A 13102-nucleotide genomic window follows, 5' to 3' on the forward strand; every position below is an offset into this window, starting at 1 on the left:
CATAGTTTAACTATCAAGCTAGAAATACACCTGATCCCAGTTTAGCAGAAATTGGTCAGAAATCAAGTTCCATGGTGTTTCTTTTTCCTATTCATACTGTCCAATTTCTGTATCCAAACTAGGAAGACTGGCTTTTTGGCATCTTACTCACAGATTGCTGCTGTAGGAATAATGCTTATTTTGCACATCAGTGTCCATGGCAGTTGGGCACTAATTTAAATAAATACCCTTTTGTAATAAAAACGGGGGCACTTTTTATTTTGTATGTTAATATTTCCCCAGAAGATACAAATGTTAATCCGATGCGCAAAAATCAGCAAGCAACGTGCCCTCTCCCAAGCTCATTCACCTAAGATTTACTTGCATTTACTTTTGAATCCCAAACTTTTCGCTCTCTCTTCAAAATAAATCAATGGCAAATTTATCAGAGGGGCTTTGCCTGTGTACTCAGCTCTCTCTGTAAACTTTCCCTTTCGTGAAAGTTATCGGCTTCGTTTCCCAATTTCGGTCTCGGTTTCCCTTTTCGTATTTCCCGAATGACTTTTGACACACAGCTCATATGACTCTTGACACGGTTTCTTGAATCCTAACTTCCTCTCGGGTAAGTTTTGTTTTGCTACGCAAAAGAGAGGCAAGCGGCGCGGATGTTCGCTTTCGTTTCTCCGACAAGCCTCTCCTCCTGCGATAACACAGCCGTCGGTTTTGGTTTCCCGTTCCCGAATGGGCCGGGCCCTGGGCGGCTTCTTAAGGCGCTCCCAGTTTCGTGTCTCCCCGGTGCGTTCATGTTGCCGCGCAGCGCCGCTGGGTCCCCCCGGTTGCTGCGTTTAACCATGGACAAGTTGCTCTCTGCAAACCAAGCGGGCTGGCTTGAGCGCTCCTTCGTGGTCGAATCGGCAGGCGAGGAGGTAGACTTTTTCGCCCTGAGCAGCGCCGGCGGGCAGCCAGCCACCCGCGCGCGGCCCCGGTGCTTTCTGCCTCCTCTAGGCAGATGCTATTCCTTCGGCATCCCCTTGGCGCCAACCCCGCGGGAGCGCGTCCGGGCGGCCCGGCTGCAGAGCACTTTGCAGCGCCGACTCGAGCAGGCGCCTTGGGGCGCTCGGGGCAGAGTCCTGCCGCTCCTCTCCTACAGCCCTGGCGGCGCGGCGCTGGAGAAGGGCTTCTTGGTTCAGGACGAGCAGGGCCTGCCGGAGACGCGGGCCTTTTTGGAAGAGCTCTTGGGAGTCCTGCTCCCAGCGCCGGCCCGCCTTGCTGTGTACGAGCAAGCCGAGAGCGGCAAGCTCTGCTGCGCCTTGTGGGGTCTTAAGGGGGCAGGAAAGGAGAAAGAGCTGCTGGGCAGAGGTAATGTGGTGGCCGCGGAAGAACCGGAATTCCACCCTGCCGTTCCTCACCTTCTCGGCAACACCGTCTTCAGGTCCCGGGAAGCTGCCCGACAAGTGCTGGAGGAAGTAAGTGTTGGGATAAACCGGAGTTCGGCAGAACCAGGCCTCCTTTTCAGGACGTAGTAGTCCTTTTCAGGTAGTCCTCGACTTACAACAGTTCATTTAGTGACCGTTCAGAGTTACAACGGCACTGAAAAGAGTGACTTTTGACCATGTTTCACACTTACGACCGTGACCCATGGCTACGGGATCAAAATTCAGAGGCTTGGCAACTGGTTCATATTTATGACGGTTGCTGTGTCCCGAGTTCATGTGACCACTTTTTGCAACCGTCTGACAAAGAAAGTCAATGGGGAAGCCAGATTCACTTTACAACCCTTCTACTAACTTAACAACTACAATGAATCACTTTACAACTGTGGCAAGAAAGGTCATAAAATTGGGCAAAACTCACTTAACAACTGACCTGCTTAGCAACAAAAAGTTTGGTCATAAGTTGAGGACTATCTGTATACAGACCGAGGAAGGGTGTCACTGGGCAAGGAAAAGCTAGATAGTGACCAGGTGGCTTCTGTGGATAGAGTGATGGAGGAGGTTTGATAGGATTAGGAGATCATACAGGAGAAACAACTTTGCTGGGTCTAAACCAAGGGTGTCCAACCTTGGCAACTTTAAGACCTGTGGACTTCAACTCCCAGAGTTCCCCAATCAGCATGGCTGGCTGAGGAATTCTGGGAGTTGAAGTCTACAAGACTTAAAGTTGCCAAGGTTGGATACCCCTGGTCTAATCAGTAATGGCACCAACAGGAGAGCCCTTTTTTTCACATTTCCAGAACTTTGTGTGTTGGGGGGAGATGATGATAAAGTAAGTTTGATGTTGCAGCCACAAGATAAATTATAAATTGGAAAAAGGAAGACTCAGATCATCTAGGACAGGGGTCTTCAAACTCGACCCTTTTATGACTCATGGACTTCAACTCCCAGAATTCCTCAGCCAGCGTGCTGGGAGTTGAAGTCCATGAATCATAAAAGGCCCGAGTTTGAAGACCCCTGATCTAGGACTAGGTCAACGTTTCACAAACTTGGTAAGTTTATGATGGCTGGATTTCAACTCCCAGAATTCCTCAGACAGCATGATGAGGTGATAAATCAAAAGTTCCCCATAGTGGTAAATACAGTATCAATAATCAAGAATCAATATTATTATTCATAGTATTTATTAAAAGTAGTATTTATTAAATTATTTTCATATAATGTTTGGGACCTGATGAACCATCTAAAATTCCTGAAGGGGGTTGATAAGCTGAAGGATTTGGGTCTTGTGTTAAATAGACTTTGTGGCCTACATGTGTCTGTGCCTGCAAGAGGCATAATAGTCCAGTTAAATTGCCTTAATTGTGGCAGTGGTAGCGGCAATCAGACTAACTGGGTCAAAAGTTGTCATGGTTTCTCCAAGAAGCTTTTCATTTCTTGGGCCTTCACATCTGGAGCATACAAGTAGTCCTCGACTTATGACTGGTTGCTTAGCAACCGGTCAAAATTACAAAGGCCTTCTCCAGGAGAATGAGCTGAGCAATGGCCCTGCATTTATAGCTTTTTTCAGTGTCCTGTGGTTACATGACTGCTTTTTATGACGTTTTTTAAAACCAAAAACTTATTTACTTCATGTTTTCAGCAAACCCAACACACAGCAAACAACTAGTTCTCTTAAGGACTGTGGCATTCGCTTAATAACTGCCACAAAAATAGGCTTAGTCACAGCGTGACCCGCTCTGGCTGTTGTAAGCTGTCTCTTTTGGTTTTAGTTGCTTGGGTTAAAGCAGGGATGTCAAACTGCAGGCCGGATGCATTATAGCAAAACCGCACCCACCCCATTGCCGGCAATGGCAAAAAAAGTCGCAATATGTCACGACACGTCAGGTGACGTTGCGAGTTTGACACCCCTGGGTTAAGGGGTCCTTGGTGCTCTCTGAGCTTGCTTGTTTTCTTGCAGATGTTTCATTACCTTAACTAGGTAACTTCATCAGCACTGATGATATTACCTAGTTAGGTAATGAAACATCTGCAAGAAAACAAGCAAGCTCAGAGAGCACCAAGGACCCCTCATTTCAATCCTGAGCTACAAATATTCTCCTTCATTGCTTGGGTTAATTGACTTTTGTTATGCTGCACAATACATTATGAGAGCCAGTTTGATGTATAGGTTGTCCTTGACTTATGACTGGTTGTTTAGCGCCCATTTGAAGTTATGATGGGTCACCAAAAGATATGAATGATCCAGTTCCGAGGCTGCTCCCTCTCAATTTCACCCGCATTTTGAGTGCTTAGCAACTGGCCCACATTTATAACCATTTGCAATGTCCTGCAATCACTTTACAATATTTTTTATGAAAACCATTTTTTACTTCCAATTTTACACAAAAATTCCTCATAGCAATCAATATGTTTGCTTAATTTGTGGAAGTTGTCTAATGGCCATGGTAGTTACTTTATGGCCACAGTAGTTGCTTAATGACTGCCATTAAAAAAGGTCATAAAATTGGGTTGATGACCATGTGATGACCTGCTTTACATCCATCATGACTTACAGCTGTAATAGGCTAGCTCCATTGTGGTCGTAAGGCAAGGACAACCTGTAGTGGTAAAGATATCAGGCTGGACACCAGAAGACTGTGAGTTCTAGTTTATTCTACTAGCTGGATGACTTTGGGATAGTCACATTTTCTCAGCCCTGGAAAGGAGGCAAGGGCAAACCATTTCTAAAATGTTGCCAAATAAGTTGCAGGGACTTGTTCTGGCCATTGCCAGCAGCCAAAAACGTATTCAAAGGCAGAAGAAATGAAATACCCCCCCCAAAATATATTACTTTCACCTGGATTGATTGATTCATGTCTATTTGAAGAAAAGACATGTATAAGCTTATTTAAAAATCTGCTACCAAGATAGACAATATATATGTTTATAGTTAACAAATCTTAAGCTTTACTGCATATGAAATAAAATATAATGTTCACCAAATGTCATAGAATTGTAGTTCCTATGTCTGGTGTGTTTTCACTATATTTATAATCTTTGATAACATGGCAATTGAAGAGGTCTTGTTAATCCACACCTCAATTATTCAATTATCTATTTTTTTCCCAATATTGGACAATTATTTTAGCTGCTAAAAATAAGTAGATTATACATTTCTCATTTTTATTTAGTCTCAAAAATAGATTCAGTAACTCTGGGTAGTATTCAATTCTTTTTAAATAATGATTTTGTCTCCCCCAAACTTTTACTCCAAAATGATATATAACTATTGCATAACTAGTACAAATGAAGTAAAGACAACTTAAATATTTGGAAGACTAATTATGATGTGCGTGTGCCAATCTGCCTAAAATCAAGTGCCAGTGATGTAAAATTTTCCACAGAATTTCTTGCATTGAAGCTGAGGTGAATCAACCTGATTTCCACAATACCTGCCAATTTATCTCCTGAATGAGTTTACCAAAATGTGTATCCGAAGCTTCCTTTAAGAGGAAGAGGTGGCTCTCTTGTTTCTAACTTCAATAGTAACCTATTAAGTTTTGAGATTTGTTCTGTATAATTATTAAGTTCTCAAAATTAGCATAATACTGAATTTCTGAAAGTCTAATATCCTTATTGTCCAATAGAAATTTAATAATTAAAAAAAATAATTGCAACTTGTCACTTATTCATTACTGTAAGTCTTTATTGAGAGGTTCCCTACTGCTATAGAAATATTTTATTCTCTAAAAGTTGTATCCTCTCAAAAGCTTCATTTGAGCCAGACTATGGTAATTGCCAGGTTTTTGTATATTATTAAAATAGTTGGAGTAGAAGTATACTTTAACAAGGCCTTTTCATTTTTGTTTTTGAATAATAAAATCTGAATGGAAAATGTATGAAAAATCCTGGCGGAGAATGTAAATTGTGTACAGTATCAGTATGCAAAATATGACACTGTGTTGTTCAAACTTAGTTTTTTGTTATCTGCATTCTGTTCGTACTCCGTAGTGTCTTGAACAGGGATTATGTATGTTTTCTTGAAGAAAATATGGATAAAGGTGGGCATGGATACATATTCCAAAGAATCTTGTAAAATGTACATGTTTAATCGCACAATATCTTTTAAATTATGCCAATCAGACTTTAGTCTTTTAAGTGTCATTTTCCTATGAGCTACCTTTGAATGGCAAAGATACAGCTCTTACGTGGAAGACAGAGATTTCAGCATCTATCTCTTGTAAATGTCAGCTGAATTTCTTTCAGGTGACACAAATGTTGCTTAGGATGCAGGAGCCCTGTTCTCTAGTCTAACTGGCACTTCAAGTGGACATCACAAGCATTGTGCCTCAGGTCCTGCTTCTAGTCCTTCAAAATCAATGTATTTTCTCGTTACAGTGCACTTCAATAATTCCTGAATCTAGACTGATTCTAGAACTTGTGGATAAGTGTCCTAAACATCCCAAGAAAGGAAATTTTCCTGTAATAGTTATTGAAGGACTAGATGCAACAGGTAAGGAAAAAAAGACATTAAATATTTTTTTTATGAAAGCTTAGGCTTTTCTTTGACTGATACATTTCATATGCTATCAAGTCCACTTACTTTGTGGGTTTGCATAGCACACTGAACTGAAAGCAAACAGGTTAAGGTTTGTGCAACATCTTAAAATAATTTAAAAAAAACCCCAAGGTTAAGAGTAGACAAGTGAATACATTAACATGTTCTCTTGTCTGATTGTTTCCTAGGCAGCATCTCTTCCCCTCTTTCCTCAAGATCATTCACACGGTCCATGATAACTGTTAAGATTTTATAGTTTAGTACAGCTACTTTAAATAGCACTCAGAAGCCTCTTAAAAATCAAAAGCTGGGGGAAAGGTTGGTAGCCCCATGCTTTTTCCAGCTTTCAGTCAACTACTGGAGTTCTTCCCTTTGTCTAAAAAGACCAATTATTTTCTGTCTCCAGCTGAGGGGAAGGGCTGGAGTGTCACTTTTTTTTTAACGTAACTATATCTTCCTAAGGGGTATGTGGATTGACAATCTGGCATGCAATCCTAATTTTTTGCAGATGCTGATGAATAGGATCTCAATTTCTAAATAGAATACATTGGCTTTACTTTTTAAAGAAATAATTCTTTCCATTGAAAAATACCAGCAGTTTAGCTACTATATGTAATTGTTTCCTTTTTCACCACTGCCTTTAGAACAGTTTTACCAGGAGAATTTTAAATCCCTTTTTTGTAAATTGTAGTTGCATCGTAGTAATAAATCAATACTGTAAGGCATGCAAGGGACATACTGCCCAGAATTGTTTGCAGGTGAGTAGTTATTTTGGAGGTCATTAGAGTGTCCAAAGGAGCAAGAAAATAAAATGGCAACAATTAAATGGAAGTGAAGTATGATTGATAGTAATTTGAGGACTAGTGAAAACCAAAATCTTTGTCATATGGCAGGGTTGGGTAGCTGATAGTGTGTGGATCAAATATAGCCTGCAGATCCATCTTTCTACCTCCCTCAGATTCCCCTTGCCATTCTTGTGAGGATCATAGGAATTGTAGGCCAACATAGCATAAGGACACAGGGTTGTGAAGCTTAGATTCTGTGGTATTTTAATCCCAGTTCATTCAGGTACAAGAAAGTTGCTTCTTGCCTTCATGATATCTCTTCATAGCAGGATTGGTGGCAGGTATGAGGTAGTGTTACTAAGGAAGTAGGGGGATTCCATCCTGGAGCAGTTTAAGGATTCAACTCTTGTTCTTTCAAGTCACAGCAACTAGCAATAGCACTTAGACTTATATACCGCTTCACAGTGCTTTACAGCCCTCTCTAAGCAGTTTACAGAGTCAACATATTGCCCCCAACAATCTGGGTCCTCATTTTACCGACTTCAAGAGGATGGAAGGCAGAGTCAGCCTTGAGTGGGTCAGGATTGAACTGCTGGCAGTTGGCAGAATTAGCCTGCAATACAGCAATCTAACCACTGCGCCACCACGGCTCTACCAAGAGAATGGCTGATAGTTGTTTTCTTAAGCGACCATCAGCTTCAGAGTTCCAGTTGTCATAACCTCTCCACAAAACTGCCTTATCTGCAAATAAGACAGGGAATGATCCAAACATGGGCTATTGCCTATGATACCAACAATCTAATCTAAATTCTTGCAAACTTGATCAATCCACGGGCTGTGTCATAACGAAGGGCAACTTTCCTTCCTGTACCACACGTAGGCAAAACAACAGTGACTCGTTTTTTGAAAGACTCATTGAACGCTGTGCTCTTGAGGACTCCTCCATCTTGTGTTAGCCAGTGGCGGAAGATTTTTGATGATGAACCACCACTCATACGGAGAGCATTCTATGCACTGACTAACTACATTGTGGCTTCCGAAATAGCTGAAGAATCCTCTAAGTCACCGGTGATTCTAGACAGGTTTGCAAAAAAAATTAAGTGTTTCCAGTAGAAGAAAATGTAGCTCAGAGATGGCCTGTGGTGTCTTTGGGACTCTTTGAGCTTGGTTGTTTGCTTGCAGATGTTTCAAAACTGGCTGGACAAATTACTCCATATAAACAGGGAGCAAACCCCACATTTACTTGCAGAGATGATGTTACATAGTTGGGTATTGAAATGTCTGCAAGAAAACAACCAAGCTCAAAAAGCCTCAAGGACTCAACAAAAATAAAGGGTCTTCATTGAAAAAAATCGCTAATTTTACAAGTTGTGTTTCCAGTATTTTATGAAAGGTAGAAATAGGAAGTTATCATGAATTATTATTATAATTATCCATTTTCTGTGGTTATTTTAATGTATTACAGTTCTGAACTTTCGTAATAATCAGTGGCTATGCATATGTTAGAAAAAGATAATGGCAAACCACTTCTGAAAAAACCTTGCCAAGGAAACTGCAGAGAATAATCTAGGGGCAATCCTCTGAAGTCAGAAGTAATTGAAAGCACCCCCCCCTCCAAAAAAAAAAAGGCTAGATGATGAGGATGATCTGATGACAATCTGATGATGGCAGTAGCAGAAAAGTATCACTCTTAATTTTCAATTAATGGGATCAAAACAACGATGGACTTTTCTGATTGGTGAAAAGGACTGGTATTTGTGCTTTTAATTTGTGTTCCCATCTCTGTTGAATGAAACTGAGGAGCTTCCAAAGCAACCAGTGATATAATGGATGCTGTGACTGCCATATCTGTGCTACAAAAATGTATTAGGGATATAATGGTTCTTAAGCTGATACCTTGAATTTGGCTCCTTTGCAGTCTTAAAAAAATTAAATTATTTTTAAAGTAGAAAATTCCTAGACCTCATTTGAGAATGCAGAGTTCAGTTTATTTCTAAAATATATCAGCCATCCAAATTACTTTTTTCATCAGTCATAAATAGGGTAACTATATATATGTATAGTTTGGTATTAGTGTTATATTGGCATTCATATGAGTAAGATACAGATTGGTAAAAATACCTTGCCTGATCTTTCAGTACTTTAATTTCCCAAAATTAGTGAACCACATAATGTCTCATCCTTTAAGTTAGCAAAACAAAGAAATGTGTGAATTGTAAGAATGTGTTTTAATGTGATATTTGTTTATCAGCTGCTTGGAGAGTTTGGGAGTGACTAGTTAAATACAGTAACAGAGGTACTAGACTAGAGGACTTAAAGCCTCTTCTTCAGTCTTGCTCACTCAGGATGACTAATTCTGATCTTTATGTAATGTGTTTCTTTCTGTGTGTGTATCACACATATACCACATTATATTCATGTAACTTAATATTAGAAGGAAAATGGATTTTCTAAAATCTCAGAAAATGAACATTTTAAAGGATTTTTTTTCATATTTATGGATTGTATTGAGTTTGAGGCTGGTGTTCATCCTGCAGTCTAAAGAAAAGTACCTGTACCACTATCTTTTGTCACTTCTGACAACATTTTAAATTCCTTAAAACCATCCAGATCAAGAGAAAGAAAATATTTGTATACTTGTTAAAATTTACATACTGATCAAGGCAGCTTACAAAAATGCAACAGTAAAATATCAATGTCTCACATTACAGCCACAATGCAACAGGAGGCTTCCCCCTCATTGTAAGGACTCCAGGAAAGCTAGTTTTATTAGCTTTTCGGAGAAGCGAGTAGCGCGAGTTCTGGCGTTTGGAATGCTGTTCCAGAGAAGTGGAGCTGCAGCTGAGAAGGCTTGCCCCCTGATCCCTGAAGATGACATTCCATAAGAGAGAGCCCACCCTTCCCCATGACCAGGGGGAGGCAACCTTGGCTCTTTTATGACTCGTGGACTTCAACTCCCAGAATTCCACAGCCAGCATGGCTCAGCTTGGAAACCTCTCCCTTTCCCCTCAGCAATGCTGGCTGTGGAATTCTGGGAGTTGAAGTCCACGAGTCATAAAAGAGCCAAGGTTGCCTACCCCTGCCCATGACCATTTTGAGGGAGGCAGAAAAAAAACCAGTGGTTCTAGAAGCAAAGAATGATAGATCTGAAACTCACACTAATGCCTTTGTTTGGACAGATACTGGCACAGCACTGCAGCATACGCAGTAGCAACTGAAATAACTGGGGACGTGCAGAATCTTCCTCCACCTAAGCACCTGGTGTATCACTGGCCTGATGATCTTCTGAGTCCAGACATTGTCTTGCTGTTGACTGTTAGTCCTGAAGAAAGAGTCCGGAGGCTACAGGGACGTGGGATCGAGAAAACAAGAGAAGAGGTTGATTTGGAAGTGAATGATGTCTTCCGTCAAAAGTATGTCCTAAAATGCAAAACAGGGTGCCACTGTATTCCTTATTAGCACAACTGTGAAAATCTTGCCGTTTTTATGTTAAGGAAAAAAGTGTAATGGGGTTTAATTAATTATGGGAAATTAATTATGAATATCTTGGGGAAGAGAGTTATGCACTGGTATTTGTGGATGAAAAGACCCTTTAGAAAGGATGGTCTATGTGTGTGACATTGCATTTTTCAGGGTCTGCTGCCTTGGGTCGGGTCCTATAGTACCAGGTTATTTATTTAGGATAGGATAGGATAGGATAGGATAACAGAGTTGGAAGGCACCTTGGAGGTCATCTAGTCCAACCCCCTGCTCAGGCAGGAAATCCTATACCATTTCAGACAAATGGTTGTCCAATCCCTTTTTAAAAACTTCCAGTGTTGGAGCATTCATAGCTTCTGGAGGCAGGTTGTTCCACTGATTAATTGTTCTAACTGTCAGGAAATTTCTTCTTAGTTCTAGGTTGCTTCTCTTCTTGATTAGTTTCCATCCGTTGCTTCTTGTCCTGCCTTCAGGTGCTTTGGAGAATAGCTTGACTCTGTTTTCTTCGTGAGATATTGGAACACTGCTATCATGTCACCCCCAGTCCTTCTTTTCATTAAACTAGACTTTCTTTCTTTCTTTCTTTCTTTCTTTCTTTCTTTCTTTCTTTCTTTCTTTCTTTCTTTCTTTCTTTCTTTCTTTCTTTCTTTCTTTCTCTATCTATCTATCTATCTATCTATCTATCTATCTATCTATCATCGGCATTTTACATGGAGTAGCAATATATATATTAACATTTCACCTAGATTAGTAAACACAATAAAATATACATGTTAAAAAGGTCTATGTTCAAATACCAAATGTCTAGGCCAGGGCTGTCAAGTTGCCACAACGAAACTGCGCCCACCCCATTGCCAGCAATGGGGAAAAAGCTCCGATACATCGCGCAACGTCATGTGACGTCGCAAGTTTGACATGTCTGGTCTAGGCCATCTAACAGCCATTGAAACGCAGCATCATTTATATTTTAAAAAATTAGATAACAGACGAGTATATGCCCTCAGCTTACAACCGGTCATGATGTGATCTACAGTTTGATGTGGGACACTGCAGTCACACTAAGGGGAGGATTCTATGCCTCATTTATACAGAATCCCAGCAGATGCTGTGTGAGGTATAATTGTGCTCCATAACCCTTCCAGTGCAGTATTTAAACCACAATTCATAGCTTCTGACATATCATACACTACACATTTTGCTGTTGGCTCTTAGTATGAATCCTTAATCTGTCTACATTTGATAATGCTATGATTTTTTTAAAAATAGAGTTGAAGAGTCTTACAGAAGAATGGAAAATCCAGCATGTCAAATCCTTGATGCCAATCCTTCTGAAGAAGATGTTGCCAAAGCTGCTCTACACTTGATTAAAAATCAGTGCCATTTCCCATAACTGTTTGTGTATGTACTATTGTCATTTTGGAATCAAAATTTCCCATGGAAAACACGTAGGTGTTAATAGTTTCTGAACAAGTGAGAAGCATAAGGCATATGCAAAACAATAGACCTTCATGTGGACAAGCTAATTTTTAAAATATGTAACCCTACTGAAATGCATTACAGCTAAAGGAATGCAATTGTTACTCTCCATAACTAAAAACAAAATATGTATATGCACGTTCATGATATAAACTTGATTGTATTGACACTAATTTTGTATAGATTTTCCAAAACATTCTGCTCCTTGTTCTCGGTCTGAATTAACTTCATGACAGTATCACATAGACAAATTATAGTATGTCTTTAATGAGGTGGGCTTATCAAAAGGTAGAATAATTAAGGACTTTAACATGAATTACTATAGTCACTGGAGATAAAATTCTGAATTGAAGTGAAAAATAAATGGTATCCAGGTGTCCTTGTGTGTCCTTCTATTATTATTTTTTTGCTATATTTGCTGAAAATACTTCACACTTCAAAAAGGTGAAAGAAATGCAGATTGTCATTTTAAAAGGAAGAATATGTGTAGAGGAATAGCTGTGCAAAGGTTCAAAATCAGTTCTAGTGTACTGTGAAGATGTTATGTTTCCAAGATTTCTCTGGCAGAGAGCATCAGGAATCTGCCTTCTTTTCTTCCTCCCTCCTTTGAATTCCTACTGGTTTCTCCATTTACTTTGTTTATGGGAAGCCTGCAGCGAGAAAATGTGGAAGCCAGCAAGGCCAAGGCCAACAGGCAGTTAAGTGTCTGCTGCTGGGTAGGGGAGGATGCAATGGGGTGAACAAGATGTGGGTCAGGAATGGTATGTGGGGTTGCCCTATTGGTGCCACATGGGTTGGGAAGGGTATGGGTATGGATCTTCTAGTCCAGTGATGGTGAACCTTTTAGCGACCGAGTGCCCAAAAACTGGCCCCGCTCCTGCTCCACCCCCTGCCCTGCCCTCACCCCACCTGCCCACAGGGCCACTCACCGCCTCTAGGGCCCGCCGCAGATCGCCCAGGCAGCCCAGCAGTGCCATGGCGGCCACGCCCTCTCCCCGCGCCCTGCAGCATCAACTGCGCGATGGGGCGTGAGGGCAGAGTCTTGTCTACGCTGCCTGGCTACCATGTCCTTGGCTGCGTTGCTCCGCTTGGGGGCAACTCTCCAGGAGGGCTGCTGGTGAGGGGGTCGCGGGGGGAGGCAAGGCTGGGGCAACGGCACGTGTGCGCACAGAGCTCCGAGTGACACCTCTGGCACCAGTGGCATAGGTTCGCCACCACTGTTCTAGTCCAACCCGTTGCTCAAGCAGGCCTTTAATAATCTTAGTTGCTCTTCTTTGTACTTTATCAAAGTCTCAACATCTTTTTTGTAATATGGTGACCAAAACTGGATGCAATATTCCAGATGTGATCCTTCTAAGAATTTATAAAGCGGTATTGATATTTCACGTGATTTTGATTCTGTGCCTGTG

At 41.0% G+C, this 13102-nt stretch overlaps 1 protein-coding gene across 1 annotated transcript; it reads left to right on the forward strand.

Moving 5' to 3' along the window:
• The first annotated feature begins 830 nt into the window (after window positions 1–830).
• Window positions 831–12070, forward strand: CMPK2 (cytidine/uridine monophosphate kinase 2). Its single transcript, XM_015827454.1, has 5 exons — window positions 831–1445; window positions 5793–5907; window positions 7618–7819; window positions 9917–10150; window positions 11484–12070. The coding sequence occupies exons 1-5, from the start codon at window positions 831–833 to the stop codon at window positions 11605–11607; spliced, it is 1290 nt and encodes a 429-aa protein (XP_015682940.1). The 3' UTR covers window positions 11608–12070.
• The last annotated feature ends 1032 nt before the right edge of the window (window positions 12071–13102 follow it).

This window comes from Protobothrops mucrosquamatus, unplaced genomic scaffold (assembly GCF_001527695.2).
Source record: "Protobothrops mucrosquamatus isolate PMUCROS unplaced genomic scaffold, P.Mucros_1.0 scaffold3710, whole genome shotgun sequence".
NCBI lineage: Eukaryota > Metazoa > Chordata > Lepidosauria > Squamata > Viperidae > Protobothrops > Protobothrops mucrosquamatus.